We start from the raw sequence: 19,221 nt of genomic DNA on the forward strand, positions 1-19,221 counted from the left end.
GTGAGAGCCTTTGCAGAGAGACTATGGCCAAAACCATCAGATTAGGCAAGGCCTCCAAGGGGGAATGTGGCCAAGAAGAGATTCAAGCCCAGGGCTTTGGAAAACGAGAGTGTAGGCCGGTGGTCCTAGGACTTCGGCGTGCAGCAGAAGCCTCGGGAAGGTGAGTCAAGGACTCAGAGACCCAGGCACGTTGAAGCAGGGCCTTTCCGTGCCCTAGGGGACGAGGGAAGGGTGGGAGCAAATTTCTGGGCTTACCGTGTTCCCTAGGGATTCTGAGACCCACCAAAGTGTAAGAACCACTGGCTTCAGCCCAGCGGTACTTCTCGGCCTTGGCTCTTGTTGGAACACCCTGAATGGCTCTAGAAACACCCCAAAAGGCTCTTACCTCTGAGAATATTAAAGGGGGTTCTAAGGGGCAGTCATGTTGGGGACTCCTGGCTGAAGGAGACGAGGAAGAGCAGTGGTCTTGGAGGGGTTAAGAAACAGATCAAAGCAGCAGGAGGCCCATATGGCTTAGCACGCGGCCTCCTTGATCCAGGAGGGAACAGGTGGGCAACGGGGACTCACAGCCAGCTTTCGGTGGTCTGAACCTTACTGCATGTGGGATTCTGATGGGAAGCCCACACCCCGTACCAGGGACATCAGAAGTTTGGGGATGAAACCCCAGCATTAGGTGCTTTTAACTCTTGACATGTTAACTCAGTGACATACAGCCAAGTTTGAGGGCAAACAGTACTTCTTACACTTGGATGTGGACACAGTTGACTGGGAGTCTTGTTAAAAGGCAGGTTCTGATTCAGCAGGTCTGGGGGGCGGGGCATTCCTGAGGCTCTCCCTTTGTGGCAGGCACCCAGGTGGTGCCCATGTGCTGGCCCACGGACCACCCTTTGGGTAGCAAGGATGTGCATTCACTTTAAAGCATTCATTTGTGCTGTTGTGGTCATCAACACAAACACCCCTTCCCACACTCCACCCATCTCCAAGCCTCTGCTCTTAGAGTCAGAGCCCATCCAGATCCCAGCAGGCAGGTGGGCAGCCAGAACCTTCCCACCTGCATCTCCGCTGCTCCCCTCCAGGCTGACGGAACACCGGAGCTGGACCAGCGGTCCCCTCTTTATCTGCCAAGGGGGTAGGCATTCTTTTAAAGGAGCAACGTGGTGTTTGTGTACAACATCCATGCAGCCTCACACACTTCACCCAAGGGCACGGGAAACTGCTCCCCAGATGTGCCCTTCACCCCACACCTAAACCCCTGCCGCACTACAGGGCAGGGAAGGAGGGACAGCTCTGCCTGCCTCCAGACTCTGAGGTCCGAGTTCAAATCCTGCCTCCACCCTGTTCCAGCCACGTGCCTCTGGACAAGTCAACGAGCCTGTTTCAAAGTTCTTCCGTTGTAAACTGTTTGAAATAATGACGCGTGTCTCATGGTTGTTGGATGAATCCATTGCTTCAGGGACATATGGATATAAATGGATACAAACCCCAGAAGTACAAAGCAGAGCGTGTCGTAGTGACGGATGGGGTGATGGGCCCCGTGAGGTAGCCCGAGCATGGTGGCCGTGCTCCACGAGCATCCTGTCTGCCCCGCAGCTTCCTTCCGCTGCCACCACTCCCAGCCCGGGAGCCGGGCAGTCTCGGCTGCCGACCTCCGGCCCCTGACCCCTCCATGTGCCCTTCCCTCCCGCAGACATGGGGAGCTTTGAGGAAAGTCAGAAGCACCAGAGCGTCTCCCACGGAGAAGCGGCCATCATCCGCGCCCCACGCATCGCCAGCTTCCCACGGCCGCAGGTGACTTGGTTCCGGGACGGCCGCAAGATCCCGCCCAGCAGCCGCATGTGAGCCTCCTTGGGGGGGCGGGGGGCTGGCCCCAGGAGAGGAAATGCGGGGCCACGTAGCGCCCCCAGATGCTGAGGACGGAGGGCCCTCCCTGCTCTGGGAGGGAGCCAGATGGGGGACATCCCCGATGAGGGAAGTCTGGTTTCCAGGGACCTTTCTGGGAGAGTGCGGGAGGAGTCTTGGAACCACGACAGCTCCGTGGCCTCCCCGGGGAATCCCAGGCATTGGCTCCACTCTCGGCTGGAGAATAATTCTGCCTCTAAGAGCGCTTAAAAAACCCGAGCTGGTACAGACAGAGGCTCTGTCACCGTGGTTACAGGCCCAGGGATCAGGGCACATGGGAGGGCGCTGGCATCTCCCCGGCAGGGTGTCTCCGCGGTGTGTGTGTGGCTGGGTGTCCACCGGTGTGCACGGCTGTGTGTGTTTTGGCTCCAGGGAGGAGGTGAGGCCAGGAGAGGCGGGAAGAGGAACACACGGTCCTTTCAGCGCTCACAAGGGCCCCTCTGTGCTGCCCGGAAGGGGGTTGTGGCAGCCTGGCTTGTGGGCAGAGTGACAGAAGCAGCGCCTCCACAGAGGGCGAGGGGCAAAGCACGGGGCGCAGCGGCCCTCCTGAGCCCCCTGGGAGAGCCAGCCCAGGCTGTCCTCTTTAGGACCCGCACTCTCCCCTACACTCTACTCCCAGAAGAGAGGAAAGACCACCCTGGTCCCTGTCCACTCGGGCCGCAGATCCATTGTGGGTGGAGCCCATTCTGGTCTCTGTAGGAAGCAGAAGCCGAGACGGACAGTTCTTTCCTCTGGGGAACATGAGGTCCAGTGAGAGAAGCGTGATCTTAAGAATATGATGATATCCTGGCAACGACAGTGACTGCTGTGTTCTCAGGCCTGGGCTAAGCACACCCGCCATCACCCTCTCCTCCAGGACAGACACGCACCTCCCAGGGAGAGATGCTCTGTCTCGTTCCCTTTTCCATCCCCAGATCCACCTCAAGAAATATTTGTCGAATGAATGACCCTCACAACAACCTTACGAAGTGGCTGATTTTACCCCCATTTTATAGACGGTAAAGTGAAGGCCCCCAGAGTTTAACTGCTTTGCTAGATCTCACGCAGCTGGTTCCAGGCTTGCCAACTCCAGAGTCAGGTCCTTAATTCTGCCTTATGTGGAAATTATATGAGAACAGGTACAAAGACATGGGAGCTAAAAAGGATAAAGTGATTGTACTTTTGGAGAATTGGTCCTGCTGATTCTCAACGTGGCTGCCCTCTGAGATGATCTGGGACCATTTAAAATATACTCATTTTCAGATTCTACCCTTCACACATTCTTATTTCATTGAAACGGGGTGTACCGAGGCCTTGGGAGTTTTAAAAGCTTCCCCGTGATTCCAGCATGCAGCCTCAATTGAGAGCCAGTGTCTAGAATGTATCTGTTACCGACAGACCCAATAGTGCTACGTAACAAGTGGTCCCAGTGGCCTGATGCAATAAGCCTGTATTTGTCATGTGAACCGGCAGATTGGTGAGCTTGGCCTGGCTCTCTCACTTGGCTGGGGCTGGCTGATGAGAATGCCTGGGTGACTCAATTCTGCCCCACGTGTCCCAGCCTCTAGCCAGTGGCCCCTAGCGTCTCCTCCTGGCAGTCTCAGAAGAAGCAAAACACAAGCTTCTGCTAATATCCCATTGGTCAAAGCAAGTCACATGGTAGAACTCAGCTCAAGAAGCCAGGAAATTGATTCTGCTCTTGAGTGAGAGGACTACAGGGTCACCTGGCGAAGGTGCTGCTGCAGAGCAGGTGATGATTGGGTATACACACACGCACACCTTCCTGGTCACGCCTACCCCCTCCCCACCTCCTCCAGTCATACCGAACGCACGAGAGAACACTGTGGGGATTTCATCTCAGCAATTACAGCAGATTAATATTCATAACCCAGAGGAAAGGTCCCTGGAAACAAATTCTCTGGTGTCTGTTTGCTGGAGATACGCATCTGATGAGCGCTGTCAGTCGGTGGGGTGCACAGGGTGCTGAAGGCGTGTGCTATCTACAGAGGACCGCTCTCCCTCCCAGGGCAGAAGTGGAGATTAGTAACCCCTGGCCCGTTCCTTGATACTCATTGTTGAAAAGGAGACAAGATTCCCATCAAAGACACACGCTGGGGGCTTTGGGCAGCTTCTAGGGTGATTTATTTTATTCTTAATTAAATGATGAGTTGGGCTCCCGTGGAGCTGAGAAAAAAGGGCACACTTCATAGGAGTGGGAGATGGGAGGTGGGAGGGAGCTGGGCCCATCAAAGCAGCGGGAAAGACCTAGGAAATTGAAACCAGAGGAGTATGGCTGGAAAATACAACCAGCCCCCGCCTGAGAGTAGAGCCCTGATGTCCACGCCCTGCAAGAATTCCAGCAGCTTCCTTCAATGCGGGTGCCTCTGGGGGCAGTAGGCCGGAAGCCCTCCTGACAGCCACAAATAGCTTTGTGCACTTTGGAGGTGAGGGGCAGGGTCGTTCTAGAACCATCTCTCAAGGGGAAGGTCATCCTGCAGAAGGCTGCTAGCCCAGGGACCTTCCTTAGCCTCCTGCCGAGGACAGAGGGACAGCAGGTCAAAAGGCCGCTGGCCCTTCCCCGGCTCTCTGCCTCCTCTTCGCTCCGCACTGGGAACTCGAACCCAGGCCCCGGGGTCCCGGACACAGTGCTTTCCTCTAGTTCCAGTCAAGGCCATGCTAGCTGCATCACAGACAGACCCCCAAATCCCAGGGGCTTAGCGCCAGAGAAGTTTATTTCCTGCCAACTGAAAGTCCCACCGAGGGCGAGGGATGGGAGGGGCACCCTCCTCCACAGCCAGGCTGGTGGGAGCTCCACCCTCATCCACACCGGGCTCCCAGTGGCCCCGCTGGTCCAAGCCCAGAAGCGGCGCACATCCTCCGTATCCCACTAGCTCGGCCAACTGCCCACCTGGGTGCAAGGGGGGCTGGGAAGGGTGACGCCTGGCTTACCGAGATCTTCAGTTCTCTGCAGGAGAGGAGCCAGAAACAGAGGTAGATGGTGACCATCTCTGCCACCTGGATGTGCCGTCCCCCCCGACCCAGGACAGGGTACCGACCACCACACAATCCACACATTCCGTGTTGAACCCCACAAACTGTCGTGCGGGCTGTCTGGTGCGTGGGGGGACACTGCAGCATCCCTGACCACTACCCACTAGTTACTAGTACAGCCCCACAGCTGGGATAACCAAGACTTGTCCAGGCATTGCCAAATGTCCCCTGGAAGGTGAAGCCACCCCTGATTGAGAACCACTGACCTAGAAGGATCCATCATAATATAGACAAAATATAGGCAAAGGAGAGAAAGGGGGTGGGGAGAGTCTGTATGGTCAAGGAGAGAAGGAAGTGGAGGTGGGGGGCCTTCTCTGGAGGCCAGAAGAGGCGTTCAGGACAGACGGGTGTACTGGGGAGGGGGACCAGGCCATGCCCAGGGTGCCCACCTGCCAAAGATTTCATCTAGCTGGCTTCTGCGTCACCAGGGCAGCGGCTGGGGAAGCTGGAGCCCAGGGGGTCCACGCGCACTGCTGCTTGTGTGAGCCCTGACCTTGGACTGTGTGCCTGGAGAGGGCTGAGTGAGAGGGAGGGGACAGCCTCAGGCCACCTGGGAACTAACAGAAGCAGCCTCAGCCTCAGGGCTGGAAGGGGTCTTCACCCGCCTCTGCCTCCACCCCTTACACAGATGAGGAGACTGAGGCCCAGCAAGAAGGAGGCTGTGAGCTCCTTAGAGGCCGGAGCTCCACCCCAGAGCTGCCCCCCTGCCCTGGCACAGCCCAGCCTCCGTTTCGCCAGCCCTCACCCACCCCGACAAGCTCCACTAAAGGACCAGGGCCCCTGCGGAGTCCCACGTGAGGACATGGTCACCATCCCTGTCCCATTATGTCGATTTTAAAATATTTTAGCTGGCTCTGTCCTCACTCCCATCACCTCATTAGCTGGAGGTTAAAAGAGCTCTCCAGGGGGAAAGAAAACAAAAGAAAGGACATCATTAGGGTTCCCAGGAATTGGGGTAGGAGGGCTTTGTCTTCCTGCTTCCTGGAGCTCGGCAGGCAGCCTGAGACTCAGCACGCGAAGCCCCAAAACCAGGAGGAGAGACCTCAGCACAGCCTGGCTGGGAGAGACCAGGCTGGAGAGACTTTCGTGGGGGTGTTTATTTGAGAGCCCATTCAAAACTCTGTTACGTTCACCTAATGGGAAAATTTGAAAAGAATTCAACTGGATTTGTCCTTGTTAAACGAACATTAAGGATGTTTAACAGCTGTCTTGGGCACATCACATTAAAATCCAGAGAGAGACTTGACAAACTAGTGGTTTTGTTTGTCATCAGGAGGATGGGTGAGAGGAGGTGCCTGGCAGAGCCAGGGTGGGCATTGCTCCTGCACCCGCGTCCAGTGGGGTCCCCAAATTCCCGCCTGCAAAAGCCCTGCGCCCGGCCCGCGGACATGGGAGCCAAGGGGCTGCAGGATGGGATCCCAGCAGTGGGAACCAGGCTGGGAGCAAACAGCCCACGTCTACACCCCACTACCCGGCCCGTCTCCTTTTTCCCTCTCCACCAGTCCAGGTGGCCCCTCTTTTATAGATCAGATTTGGGGAGAAGTAAACGGATGCCCTAAGAGGGGGACGGGGGGGGAGATGTGAACCCCAGAAGGCTGTGTTACAGGCAGACTGTAGCCTTTGAATCAACCTAAACAGATTCAGGATTAGGTTAAGGCAGTGATTCTGGAATGATCGTGTTCATTTCTAAATTCGTTCTCGTCTCTCATCATTCATTCATTCATTCACTGATTCTGGTGAATGAATTTCTTTAGTTCTAGACACTCCTGGTGCAGAGATAACCCCACACAGCCATCCACGCTGTGACACAGGAAAGGGTAGAATTCCAGGGGAGCTCTGGCCCCTAACCAGGCCTGGGGGCGGGGAGTGGCAGAGAAGTGTCACCTGGACAGTTTCAGACCCCTGGGCATGTTCTGTATTGGGGTGTGATCCCCAGTGCTGGTGGAGTATTGGGATTCTCTGCAAACTAAACACGGCTGGAGTTCAGGCAGTAAGTGGTTCCAGGGGGCGGGCTGGAGAAGGGGGTCTTGGGGTGCCTGGCTTCACGTCCCCGCTCGCATCCCCAGATGCTCAGGCTTAGCAGGCCCAGCAGAGGCGTTCTTTTCCTCTCCCCAGAGCCATCACCCTGGAGAACGCCCTTGTCATCCTGTCAACGGTGGCTCCCGACGCAGGCCGCTACTACGCGCAAGCTGTTAATGACAAGAATGGGGATAACAAGACCAGCCAGCCCATCGCGCTCGCCGTGGAGAGTAAGTAAGCCGCAGGGCCCGGGACCGATGGTGGAGCCCGTCGTTAAATCTTGGGAATGGGGCTCCGGGGGGTCATTGGGAAGATGGAATGGCGGTGGAGGGGGGAGGCTGGGAAAGGGCGGGGGAGGCGCCATCCCAAGGAGGAAGAGGCCCACCTGGGGGTGGGAGTGGGAGGTGGAGGCCGGGAGGGAGCTGAATTCCGGACCCCGTGCCCGTGACGAGTCTGAGACCCTAGCAGGATGGGGGGACACTTAGCTTGGCTGTTAGCTGGGCCCCTGGGAGCCCAGGGAGGGCGTGGGATATAGGAGAAAGTGTGTGCACTAGAGGATCACCACCACCCCTGGGGCTCAGGTGCTGGTGGGCTGAGCCCGCCAGGAGATGGGAAGCTCATTTTTAAAGAAATGTACTGACTGCCTCTACTCCGCTGGCCTGTAAAAAGCGCCACTTCTACTTGGAGCCAAGCCAAGTTCACCGATGGGAACACTTGCTCTCTGCCCAGGCTCCTGCCTAAAAGTGCCCCTGTGTCCATCCCCAGAGACCACCCCGCACCCTGGAAGAGAGAGGCAAGGCTCTCCCCAGTGGCAGAGCACAGAGGGTAGCAAATGGAAAGGGTGACTCCTTGGGTGTCTTTGGCAAAGAAGTATTTGTCCAGCCAAGGCTCAAGGCAGGTTTCCGATCGGTGATGGAGATGCTGGGGGTGTCCCCCCCGGCCTGGTTCTCCCCGGCCCGCTCCCTCCATTCTCCATCCCTGGGATGGAGAGGTGGGTGGGGGGTCACAGAGTACGCGGGACAAGGCCAGAGCTTCCCGCAGCGGCCAAGCAGCCACACAGGCTGGGGGAGCCAGATGCTCACGTCCCTCCACATCTGCACAACTGCTGCTCCGAAAGCCAGCCTCATTTATCATCCGCGGTCCTGCTGGGACGACCCGCCAGCAGCGAGAGAAGGGTGTCCGCCAGCTCGGAACCTTCCCGTGTCCTTCCTCTGATCCCAGCCTCTGTCTTCAAGGGCCCAGAAAGCCCAGAACATTCCCCAGTCCCGACCTGCCCATTCCTGGACCTCCTGAGCACCAGCAGAAGCCCCTCCCATACGTGCAGTGACCCCCTCCCCCCAGACCACATTCCTGTCTGCCCAGAGAGAAACCTGGGTGCAGGGAGCAGAGTTCCAGTCTGGATACCGACCTATCAGGGTCACGGGTGTAACCTCTGACATTGACCTGGGCCAGGGTCTCAGTCTCGTCCCGGCAACCTGGGGCCTAACCCATGACCTGGGGCTGCTGTTTCTATAGGAAAAGGAAGGTAACCGTCAGAGAGACGTCTGTCCCCATGTATTTTCCAGCGCTTAGAGAGGCTAATGGAATTGAATCGTTTAGTGGGAGGGATGCTCACGGTCCGAGTCAAGGCCAGGCATCTTCCTGGGTGACTCGCTGACCCTGAGACCATCCCCCAGCCCCTCCCCTGGCACCTCCTCCTGGCGGGAATTGCACCAGCTGTTCTCCTGGCCAACTGGGCGGGCTCTTCACTCCCAGCTGCCTCCCCCAGCCCTCCGGCTGGCCCAAGAGAGGCAGGCAGGGTCCCTTGGGACCCCCATGTGTGCCCAAGCCTCGCCCGCCGCACCCCTGTTGTCTGTTTCTCCCCCACCCCATCACCCCCCTCCACCTGCTCTCACGGTGATTTGTACTGGATTGAGAGCGAAATCAGCTGCTTATCAGCTAATTTCTCCTCCCACGAGTGACTGCACTTCAAATCCCAGTTACTGTCACTGACACAAATCCCCCAACTGCCGGCCTGCCGGCCAGTTTCCTAGGAACAATTGCCTCTCCGCCCACCACCGGCTGCATCTCCCCTCATCTGTCTCGCCCAAGCCTCACCTCTCCCTCTGCTCTCCCCCCTCCCCCCTTCCTCCCTCCTCTGCTCAGGTCAGCTCAGCCTCTTAACAGCCCTCAGGGGACATCCATGCTCTTCAGAAATGGAGAAGGAGAGAGCAAAGACCAGGGACACCCCCTGCCCCCAGTTACCCTCTGCCCAGGTGTCACCCAGGTGACCTCACACGGACTGTCACAGCTCTTGAAAAGTTCATACCTGGCTGATGGTCCCACTGGATGGCAATCAGAGCTGCACTGTCCAATAGAATTGTAATATGAGGCACATATGTAATTTAAAACTTGCCACTGGCCTCACTTTTTCAGAAGGAAAAAGAAACTGGTGAAATTAATCTTATTATATTTTATTTACCCAACATATCCAAAATATTAGCAGTTGAACATACAATGGAGAAAATACTAACGAGACGCTTTACACTGGGTTCCTTTTCTTACTAAGTCTTCAAAATCCGTGTGTATTTTGCACTTAAAGCACATCTCAATTTGGATGCTGGGTTTTCATCTGAAATACGTGATCTGTATTTAGATTTCATAAAATTTACAGCTGGAAAGGTGGGATCGTATGCCCAAGTTTTTCCACACATACAGTGTTCTAATCGGTTCTAATAACTGATTCGGGGATCCGCTTTTAATTAAATGTAAATTAGGTAAAATTAAATCCCATTGCATCAAAGGGGCACCAGTCACGTTTCAAGAGCTCGTAGCCACCTGTGGTTCTCGCCCCACCCCTGCCCATGCTGGACAGGGTAGGTCTGCCCTGGGCCCGCGAGTACCGGGAAGCCTGCCCGGCAGAGGGGAGCAGCTCGCCTCCCTGCTCCCCACCCCCTTGACCCGTGGCCCCGTCACGTGGTCCCCAAGCCACAGTTTCCTCGCCTGTGGCAAAGCGTAGTTGGGAAGAGGATTCGATGAGATGACTCGGGGAGAATGGATCAGAGTGGGTGTCCCCCGTCGCGCCTGTTATCAAAATCGTCCTGGGGCAGCAAGACCCAACTTTGCCCCCATGTGGGGAGCCCCTAAGCTTCCTCGTGCCCCAGGACCCCGTCCACATCGCGAGCTCATGCGGAAGATGCCCGTCCTTGCTCTGGTTTGCATGTGGTTTTCTTGCCTGATCTTTAGGGCCCCGTTCACCCCGCTGTCCAGAGCAGTGCCTGAGCATGGCCAGGCTGTCCCCGTCCCCCTGGCTGGCCCTCCCGAGACCCTGAGTCAGTACAGGCCTCCCTGCAGGGAGCGCCTGCTAGAAAGGTGCGTCCTGCCGAGGGTGGGTCCACCCGAGCGGTCCCCCTCTGCCTCCACACCACACCAACAGCCTCCCTTTCCGCCGCCCCACGTGCTGGGCACCAGCCGGCACTCTGGTGCTCCATCGTTACAGCAAACCCTGGAGGCAGTCTGTCATTCCCCTCCACGAGTTACAAAAGCGGGGGAAACAGGCCCAAGAGGCGAAGCAATTTACTTCCCAGCGACATTCACTAATGATGCGCAAACCCGAGAATGGAACCATGTTTCCCTGGCTGCCAAGCTCACCTCGTTAACAGCTCCCCAGACGTCCCAGAGGGAAGCAGATCTCCCTCTTGGCCACTGCCGCCCCCTGAGAGGCACCTCGAGACTTTTCAGAAGTTACCCCCCCCTCCCGAGTCTTTACCTCCCGGTCATGGCTGCCACCGGCTCCCCTGCTTTCTCCAGCCCCTGCCACTGGTGACCTCCTGGTGGCAAACCCACTTCCTGCATCCTGATTCTCCTCGACCCCCCTCCCTGGCACCCCGTAACCTGAGCTTCCTCAGCCCTGCGTGTCTCCCCCTGTTCTCCCGTCTCCTGCTTCCTTCTCCCCTGATGTGAACTAGCTGATGCCTGGTTCTCTGCCCTTTGTGCCTCCCGCTCCCCCACCCCTGGTCCCCGGGGTCCCCCTCGCCCCACCCTCCTGTTCTCTCCGGGCGCGTCACCCCCCGGGGCTCCTGCCTCGTGTTCCTGAATGTCCCCCCTTGAGTACCTTCATTCCGACATCCCACCGCCATCGCCACCCCAGGGCGACAAAACCCCAACCCATCTCCCTTCTTTGAAAACCTGTTCCCCTTGGGCTTAACTTTTCTCTGTAAAGGGGGCCCCACGTCCAGGCATCCTTTCCTCATGTCTGTCGACCCCTCCGTGTAATGTGCCCACCTAGGGCTGACTTCCAGCCCATAGCCCAGCTTGGAAATTCTCAGGAATCTGGCCCTGACCCAACTTCTCCCAGTCAGATCTACTCCCCCTAGCAGGGATGGAAAATGGGATCCACCTCATCGGCCAGCTCTGATCCATTGTTGGTGCTTTGTTAAGAAGGATTCTGAGGACACCTCTGGGCTCAGGCAAGAAAAGCACTGACAATCAGGAAGGCGGGCTGGGGACGGGGCAGCATGTGGGCCAGGGTCCATCACGTCTGCTCTGGGGCTCTCCCCTCTCATCCATCCCAGCACTCTGAGGCCACCCCGGCGTCGCGCCCACATTTACCTCCGGCTCCCCCCATTCAGCTCACCTTCACTCACACAGCGCTTCTGTTCTGGAATGTTCTTCTTCCTCTGGCTTCTCTGAGTTCCACTCAAGTTCCCCCATCTCCTGTGAGTCCCCAGGGAGCACTCGAGGCTTTGCCTGATCTCCTGTAGCCCTGAACACGTGTGTCCTCCTTCCCTCGGTCGAGAGGCCCCTGAGAGTCCATGACTTCCCCTCCTGGTAGCCTCTGGCTCCATCACTTGGTCCAGGCTGGATTGGGGGTGGAGGGAAGAAGCAAGGAAACATGCCCCCACCCACGCTCAGGCAGACAAGTCCCCAGAGGAGGGACCGTCATCTATTGAGGACCTACTGTGTGCCAGGGATTCTGCGCTTACCCCAGAGCAGCTTAGCCGTGCCCCCCCAGGACCCTCCTTCCAACACCCGTCACGCGCATCTTTAATCTCTTAGCCGTCCAAGCGCGGATCTGACTTCTTCCCAGACTGCACGCCATGAGGACAGACGCCCCTACCCATCTCACTCAGCAGGGAATCCCTGGTGCCTGGTACACAGTCTGGCGCACACAGAGCCCTTACCCAGAAAAGCTTTGTTGAGTCGGGAGCTGGTCCCACACAACCCTGAGAGGCGGTGATTTCTACCCCCTTTCTGCAGCTGAGAAAAACTGAGAGACTCGGGGGATGAGGTGACCAGCCGGAGTCACGCCCAGGACGCCTGGGGCAGAGCAAGAGTTTGGGCCAGGCCTTCCTGCCCGCCAGGCCCTCCTTCACTGCATCCGGGGCCCCTTCCCTCGTACCCTGCAAGCAGCCACCTGGATCTGGGCAGGACAGGGTCCCTGGGTGGGTGTCAGTCACCCCTTTAACCTCCTAAAGCCAACAAGGCAGCCCTGAGGTGGGGGGGCAGCCCTGCTATTTTTAAACTCCGAGGGCTCTGTTTACCCGTTGATGCCGTGGGGCTCTGTCTGTCTTCTCCTCGTGCGCCCGTAGTCTGGGCCTCCGTAGCTGCGCACCGCGGCGTGCAGTACGGTGTGGAGCACACGTTTATGGACTCAGCGACATCAGCAGCTTTCAGTCCCGTCGCTCTTTATGGGCGCCTACATGAGGCTCTTATATTGTTGCAGTCATTTTGGTTTATAAGCTTCCTTTCTTCCCCCCTTCATTTTAGTTTACTGTTTACATTTTATTCCCAGCAAGGCCTGGAGGCCCGGCAGGAAAACCCTTCCCGGGGCTGACTGGGGTGGACTGACGTCCCCATAAAGCATGTCCTGTTGCTGTGGCCTGGGGGGCTGTGTGTTTCATTATGGCCTGCACCTCCAGAGCCTCCCAGTTAGGGGCCACCTGGATGGGTTTGTTGTGAGAGCAAGTCCTTGGTGGCTGTATTTCTGGGAGCCATAGAGCAGGTGTACAGAGAATATTGGAGTTTCTGCCAGTATTGGGCCTGCGCTGACCCACAGAGTTAAGAACCTGGCCACTTCTTAAAGAGCTCAAAAACTATAAAAAAGGAAATGCTCCTGCCTCTGTTAGGAGAGTTTGGGGTGTTTTTGGGGTGTTTGCTTTAATAAAGCCCAGTTATGATAAGTTCTCTTTCATTTTAATCGTCGACCCTGGAAGTTATACAACGATAGCTCCAGTCCCATGCGTTCATTCACCTAACAGAGGTATTTGAGCACCTACTGTGTGCTGTGTGGCACGGTTCTGGAAGTGGGGACGAACAGGACTGTCTTGACTCAGGCTGCCATAACAATACCACAGACGGTGGGGCTCAAACACAGGCATTTACTTGTCATAGTTCTGGAAGTCCAAGATGAAGGTACCAACATGGTTGGTTTTGGCTGAAGGCTCTCTTCCCTGGCTTGCAGACGGCTGCCTTCTTACTGTGTCCTCACATGGCAGAGAGAGAGCTCTGGGGCCTTTTCCTCATCTTACCAAGGCACTAACCCTGTTGGATTAGGGCCCCACCCATATGACCTTATTTAACCCAATTACCTCTTAAAGACCCCACCCCAAACACAGGGGAGTTAGGGCTTCAACATATGAATGGGGGTGGGGGTGGGGACAATTCAGTCCAAAGCAAAAACAAATGAGGTTCCTGCCTCATAGAATGTATTAATTTCCTAAGGGCCACAAACTGGGTGACCTATCACAACAGAAATTTACTCTCGCATAGGAGTCTGAAATCAAGGTGTCGGCATGCCCACGCTCTCTCTGACAGGTGTAAGGGAGGGTCCTTTCCTGCCTCTCCAAGCCTGTGGCAGTTGCGGACAATCCTTGATGTTCCTTGGCTTATAATTCATTACTGCAGTCTCTGCCTCTGTCTTCACCTGGCCTTCTCCCCTGTGGGTCTGTGTCTAAATTTCCCTCTTCTTATAAGGACACATATTGGACTTCGGGCCCACCTGATGCAGTAGGACTGCATCTTAACTGGATTGCACTTGCAAAGACCCTATTTTCAAATAAGGTGACATTCACAGCTGCCATGGACTTGGATTTGGGGGACAGTGTTCAGCCAACTACAGGGAGTTTGCATTCTGGTAGAAGAGGTGGCAGATGAAGCAGTAAGCCAACAAGATAAATGCAGGTGGAGGGAAGGATTTTGAAGACAAAAAACCAGGACGGGGGATGGGGACGAGGGAGTGGCTGCATTACCGGAGGAGCGGGAGAGGTCTTGAGGTCTCCAGTGCACTCTCCCTGGACACTGTGTGGAGACCCATCAGCAGAGGAGGTGGAAAGGACCCCGGGGTCCGTGTCTGGAGGTTCGGCTCTGGGGCTGCTGGGGCGTCTGCCCCATGGCCACCTGCCCCCCCTCCGTGAGGACAAAGGTCTCCCGTGGCATCCCTCTAAAGGGGGGTGGGATTTCCGGCCTCTGTTCCCAGCTGACACCTGTCCTCTCTCCAGATGTCGGGAGCCCCGCAGACCCCATCGCTCCAACCATCATCATTCCTCCCAAGAACACCAGCGTGGTGACCGGGACCTCGGAGGTGACCATGGAGTGCGTGGCCAATGCCAGGTGGGCAGTGCCCCTCCCCCACTTTAACTCCAGCGAGCGCTCCTGACCTGTGGGCTCGGAGGAGACCAGTCGGAATTCAGACAGGCCCAGAAGTGTCACGTGAGGACCCATGAAAGAAGATGGGGTATTTAGCCTAGAGGAGGGGTGATAGGTGGGCCGTCACAGAGCCCTCGGATGCAAGCAGGGCCCGCCCGAGGGGAGAGCCCACGCCTCGAGGCATGGCAGCAGTTACGGGCCAGCAGATCCCAGCCCGGGATATTAGGGGCCGGTGGGGGATCCACTCATACTTCCAACGTTCAGAGCAGCCTGGAGATGGGTGGCTCACCTCTGCCAGCAGTGCCCTCCTCGCGTACAGGCATGGGCAAGAGGAAAGCTGTGCTAGGAGACAGGTCACGTGATGCACTTTGCAGGAGGGTAGACCTGGGGTCAGGTGCAAATGCGGCCCCTTCTCAGCCGTGTACGACCCTCACTTCTCTCCCTTGGTCGTGTGTGGGCACTGTGCTACGTGCCCTCCCACAAAACCTCCTTTCTTCCAACAGCTACCCACGTAGGTGTCACTACTCTGAAGCCCAGAGAGGGCAAGCAACCTACCCAAGGTCACCCAGCTGGCCGATAGCAGAGTTGCAATACAACAAGCCACCACCCCTCGGGCCCACACTCACTGCCAGGCTCTGGGCCTTAGTGTCCTCAGCTATAAAATGGGAAATGATGCAGCGCCTAACTCAGCAGTGAGGCATGCAGGTAGAATGCTGGAGCCAGCCCGACCTGACACCTCCTAAGTGCTCCGGAAAGATGATCCAATGTGATGGAGTGGGCAGTTAGACCAGTGACCCCCAAGCTCACCCCCAGCTGAAGTTTCCCGGACAGCGTGTCTCTGTAGCAGTGCTTCTAAAAGTACGCTTCTCAGGGACTTCCCTGGTGATCCAGCGGTAAAGAATCCGCCTTCCAGGGCAGGGGACACAGGTTCGATCCCTGGTCGGGGAACTAAGATTCCCACATGCCGTGGGGCAACTAAGCTCGTGCACCACAACTACTGAGCATGCGCGCCACAACTAGAGAGAGAAAACCCGCATGCCACAACTAGAGAGAAGCCGGCGCGCCACAACGAAAGAGCCCACATGCCGCAACTAAGACTCAACGCAGCCAAAAAAAATTTTTTAATACATAAAAGTACATTTCTCAGAACCCAAGTTTCTCACAAGTAGGGGAAAGGCCGCCAGGATGCAACAGAGCACGTTAAGGGAGCAGAGAAGAACCTACATAACACCATTCAGGCCAGGCTGCCCAAACTCACTCGACCATGAAACCCCTTTTTCATGGGACCCCCTCTGAGCCCCCGGGGAACTAGCACGGACCCCACTTTGGCAGATCCGCCCTTAGGGATCCATCAGGTGCTAAACAGGAGAGCCGGGCCAACCCCAGCTCAGGGGTCCTCGGGGAGCCGGGGTCAGTGATGGAGGAAAGGGGGCCCAGCTCACACCCTCAGCCCTCTCTCTGAGTTGGGGGTGCGTATGTCCACCTGCCTGCCTTTGTTTCCCCATCTCCAAACTTTGGGTGCTTCCCTCCCGTTTCAACTTGTCACTTTCCCTCACCTTTCACACTTTCCTATCCACTGACTTCTATGGGATGGGGCACGGCACGCGGAGCAGAGCAGAAGAAAGAGAGATGCGTGGGAAGGACGCTTTTCTGCCCTCGAAAGCCCCCGCGCACGAGTTACCCCCGGGACCAGGTCCTGTGTGAGTCCATCCACCCTCGCCACAACCCCCAGGTGGGCACGGTTGCCCCCATTCCACAGACGAGGACACTGAGGCCCAGAGCACTGGAGGAACCGCGCCAAACAACGGCTTCACCTAGAAAGTGTCAGGGGCGTGGGCAAACCCAGGCAGCCTGGCCCCGGACCTGCAGTCCTTACCATGCCCTGCCCTGCCTCTCGGGCCTCTGAAGTCTCTGTGGCTGATGGCCTGCCTCCCTCGCACCCCCCCCCCCACCCAGGCCCCTGATCAAGCTGCACATCACTTGGAAGAAGGATGGGGTGCTGCTGTCCAGCGGCATCAGCGACTACAACCGCCGGCTCACCATCCCCAACCCCACGGGCAGCGACGCCGGTTACTACGAGTGTGAGGCCATCCTTCGCGGCAGCAGTGCCGCCTCTGTCGTCCGTGGCGCCTACCTGTCTGTGCTGGGTGAGACGGGGTGGGGCTGCTGGGGTCCCCCAAGCATGGCTAGGGCCTACTTAAGGGTGACCCCCCAAACGGTGGCCATACCAACAGGAGCACAGCTCTGACACCCCCCCCCGTCCCCCCTCCTGCAGAACCGCCTCAGTTTGTCAAGGAGCCAGAGAGACACATCACAGCAGAGATGGAGAAAGTGGTGGACGTCCCCTGTCGGGCCAAAGGTAACGCGGTGGTGTGGATGGAGGGGGACAGGGACCCCCGGACCTTCAGCCGCTCCTGTCCCTGACATGGACTTTTCTAAATTCTCATCCTTCTCATCACTGAGCAGAGAGTCAGTCTGGCTGTAGGCAGACACCCCAGGAAACAACAGGCCAAATTACCATAATCTCAGAGCTGGAAATCAACCCCCTGTTACCATAACTTGAAGGTTACAAATGAATCCAAATTACCGTAATTTCAGGATAGGTGACAGACCTAAATTGCCCATAATCTGAGAGTCGTAGACAATGCCAAATTATCGTTATGTCAGAACTGAGTGCATCTCTGCCTGGTGTCTGGGCCATTTTGCTTCACCTCCTCCCACCATTTTTACTTAACCCCGCCTTGTCAGAATTCTTGCAGACTTTCTACTTTTCCCATCCCCACCCCCCCCTTCAGGTTCCACTGAGCTCAAAGGCACCCCGAAACCAGGGTGAAATCTGGGATGATGGGATGATAGGGGAGAGCGTGCATGACGGGACAGGGTCTGACATTGAACAGAGAGGAGAATGTAGCCCAGGCAGGAGGGAGGGTCCAGTGGAGGGGGAGGGGGGATACTGACCCCGGTTCTGAGACCACACCAGGGGAAGACAGAGATCCGTTCATTTACTGAACAAAGGTTTTGGAGGGCTTATCATGTGCCGATACTGTTCTCGGGGCTGGAGAGACACAGGATGAACCAAACAGCCCAATCCCCGCTCTTACAGAACTTACGTTCTCATGAGGAAGGTAGACAAACCAATAAGCAAATAAAGAGAGCGTATTTCACTTCATCTAAAATGCCATGGGTTGTAAGATGCCCCGTTATTTCATGTGCCTCTAAGAAAGAAAAGGGACTGCCAATTAAATTATGACATGCTGTCGATTGTAAGACACGTCCTGATTTGAGACGTTACAATGTGAAAGAAGGCTCTGCTTGGACTGGATGAACTATTAGAGGACGTCAGGGTTGAAAAGTGCTGAGAAGGAAAAACAACTAGGCTGAGGGGGCTCGGAGCCACGGGGTGGTCTTTCGAACGGGGTTTGGGGACCTTTTCTGTAGAAGTCACATTTGAGCAGAGACGCAGTGGGAGAGGTGAGAGGGCCAGGGGATACCTATGGGAAGAGCATGCCAGGCTGGGGACACAGCTTGGGGAAGGCCGAGGGGTAAGGGGAACCCCATTCACCTCCCTGTGCGACCCGGTAGGAGGGGGCTTCCGAAGGAATGCTGATCCCATCCGCATGCCCCTTGACACGGGGTTCTCTGGTCACCTGGGTTTGTGAAAGCCCAGTTGGAGGTTCCCAGAGCACACAAAAGACTCTGCTAAATATTGCAGAAAAAATAGAGCTTGTCCAGTCCAGCCTTTCCAAGCTAAACTAACCCCAGGATCTTTTAAATTTTCCTGGAACGCCTACTCGACGAGAATTTGAGAACTGTCCCTCTGAGAAAATCTTTCCCCGCTCCCAAGACCAACAGTGGCGCCTCTGAGAAGGTTCTAGAAACCAAGACACCCCAGGGACACCCCGCCCCCCCCCCCGAGGACTTGCTGCCTCAGCCTCTACCTGGGCATCCCTCAGGGGCGGCTGACGGTGGGCGCTCATCTCCCACAGGTGTGCCGCCACCCTCCATCACCTGGTACAAGGACTCGGCCGTGGTGGAGGTGGGGAGGCTAAGCCGCTTCCGGCAGCGAGGCGACGGGGGCCTGCAGATCAGCGGGCTAGTGCCCGACGACACCGGCATGTTCCAGTGCTTCGCCCGCAACGCGGCCGGCGAGGTGCAGACCTCCACCTACCTGGCCGTCACCAGTGAGTCGACCTTTCCTGTCCTGCACGAGCCCCTCCCGCCCAGGACGCAGCTTTCCTCCAAGCCAGGGGCCTCTTGAGAACAGGATGCTGTGCGGTGCAGAGACAGGATCCCAGAAGGCTGTCCCCTGGGGCCGGGTGGCTCTGGCCAGTAACACCTGCTGCTTCTGCAGCCAGCACCGTTTTTTCTTTTACAAACCAGACCCTCGATTTCACATTTGATGAAGGATGAATCCCATTTACCTTGTCATGGAGGGTGTCAGCTGCCCTTGGGGGTCCTCAGTTTCCCCTAAATGGAGACTTGAGAATCAAGGCAGGGTGGGGACTGGTGTCACCTGGGTCCTTCCACGAGGCAGGTGGTAAGGGGAGCCCCTCGTGGGCCTTCCGGGCTTCTTCCCAATGCTGGGGCCCTGTCAGGACACCTGCATCCTTCCCTGCAGAGGGACCCACTTCAGCCAGCGGGAGTGGC

General features: G+C 56.8%; 1 protein-coding gene across 1 annotated transcript in view; it reads left to right on the plus strand.

The window, feature by feature from the left end:
* The first annotated feature begins 1,689 nt into the window (after positions 1 to 1,689).
* The window catches only part of SDK2 (sidekick cell adhesion molecule 2), a 93,803-nt gene continuing 76,271 nt past the window's right edge, over positions 1,690 to 19,221 (plus strand). Inside the window, exons 1-6 of the mRNA XM_060135284.1 lie at positions 1,690 to 1,835; positions 7,045 to 7,178; positions 14,427 to 14,538; positions 16,531 to 16,721; positions 16,850 to 16,933; positions 18,561 to 18,755. Coding sequence (XP_059991267.1) covers positions 1,690 to 1,835; positions 7,045 to 7,178; positions 14,427 to 14,538; positions 16,531 to 16,721; positions 16,850 to 16,933; positions 18,561 to 18,755 — 862 coding nt within the window. The remainder of the gene's footprint in view (positions 1,836 to 7,044; positions 7,179 to 14,426; positions 14,539 to 16,530; positions 16,722 to 16,849; positions 16,934 to 18,560; positions 18,756 to 19,221) is intronic.

This window comes from Lagenorhynchus albirostris, chromosome 20, assembly GCF_949774975.1.
Source record: "Lagenorhynchus albirostris chromosome 20, mLagAlb1.1, whole genome shotgun sequence".
Classification (NCBI taxonomy): domain Eukaryota; kingdom Metazoa; phylum Chordata; class Mammalia; order Artiodactyla; family Delphinidae; genus Lagenorhynchus; species Lagenorhynchus albirostris.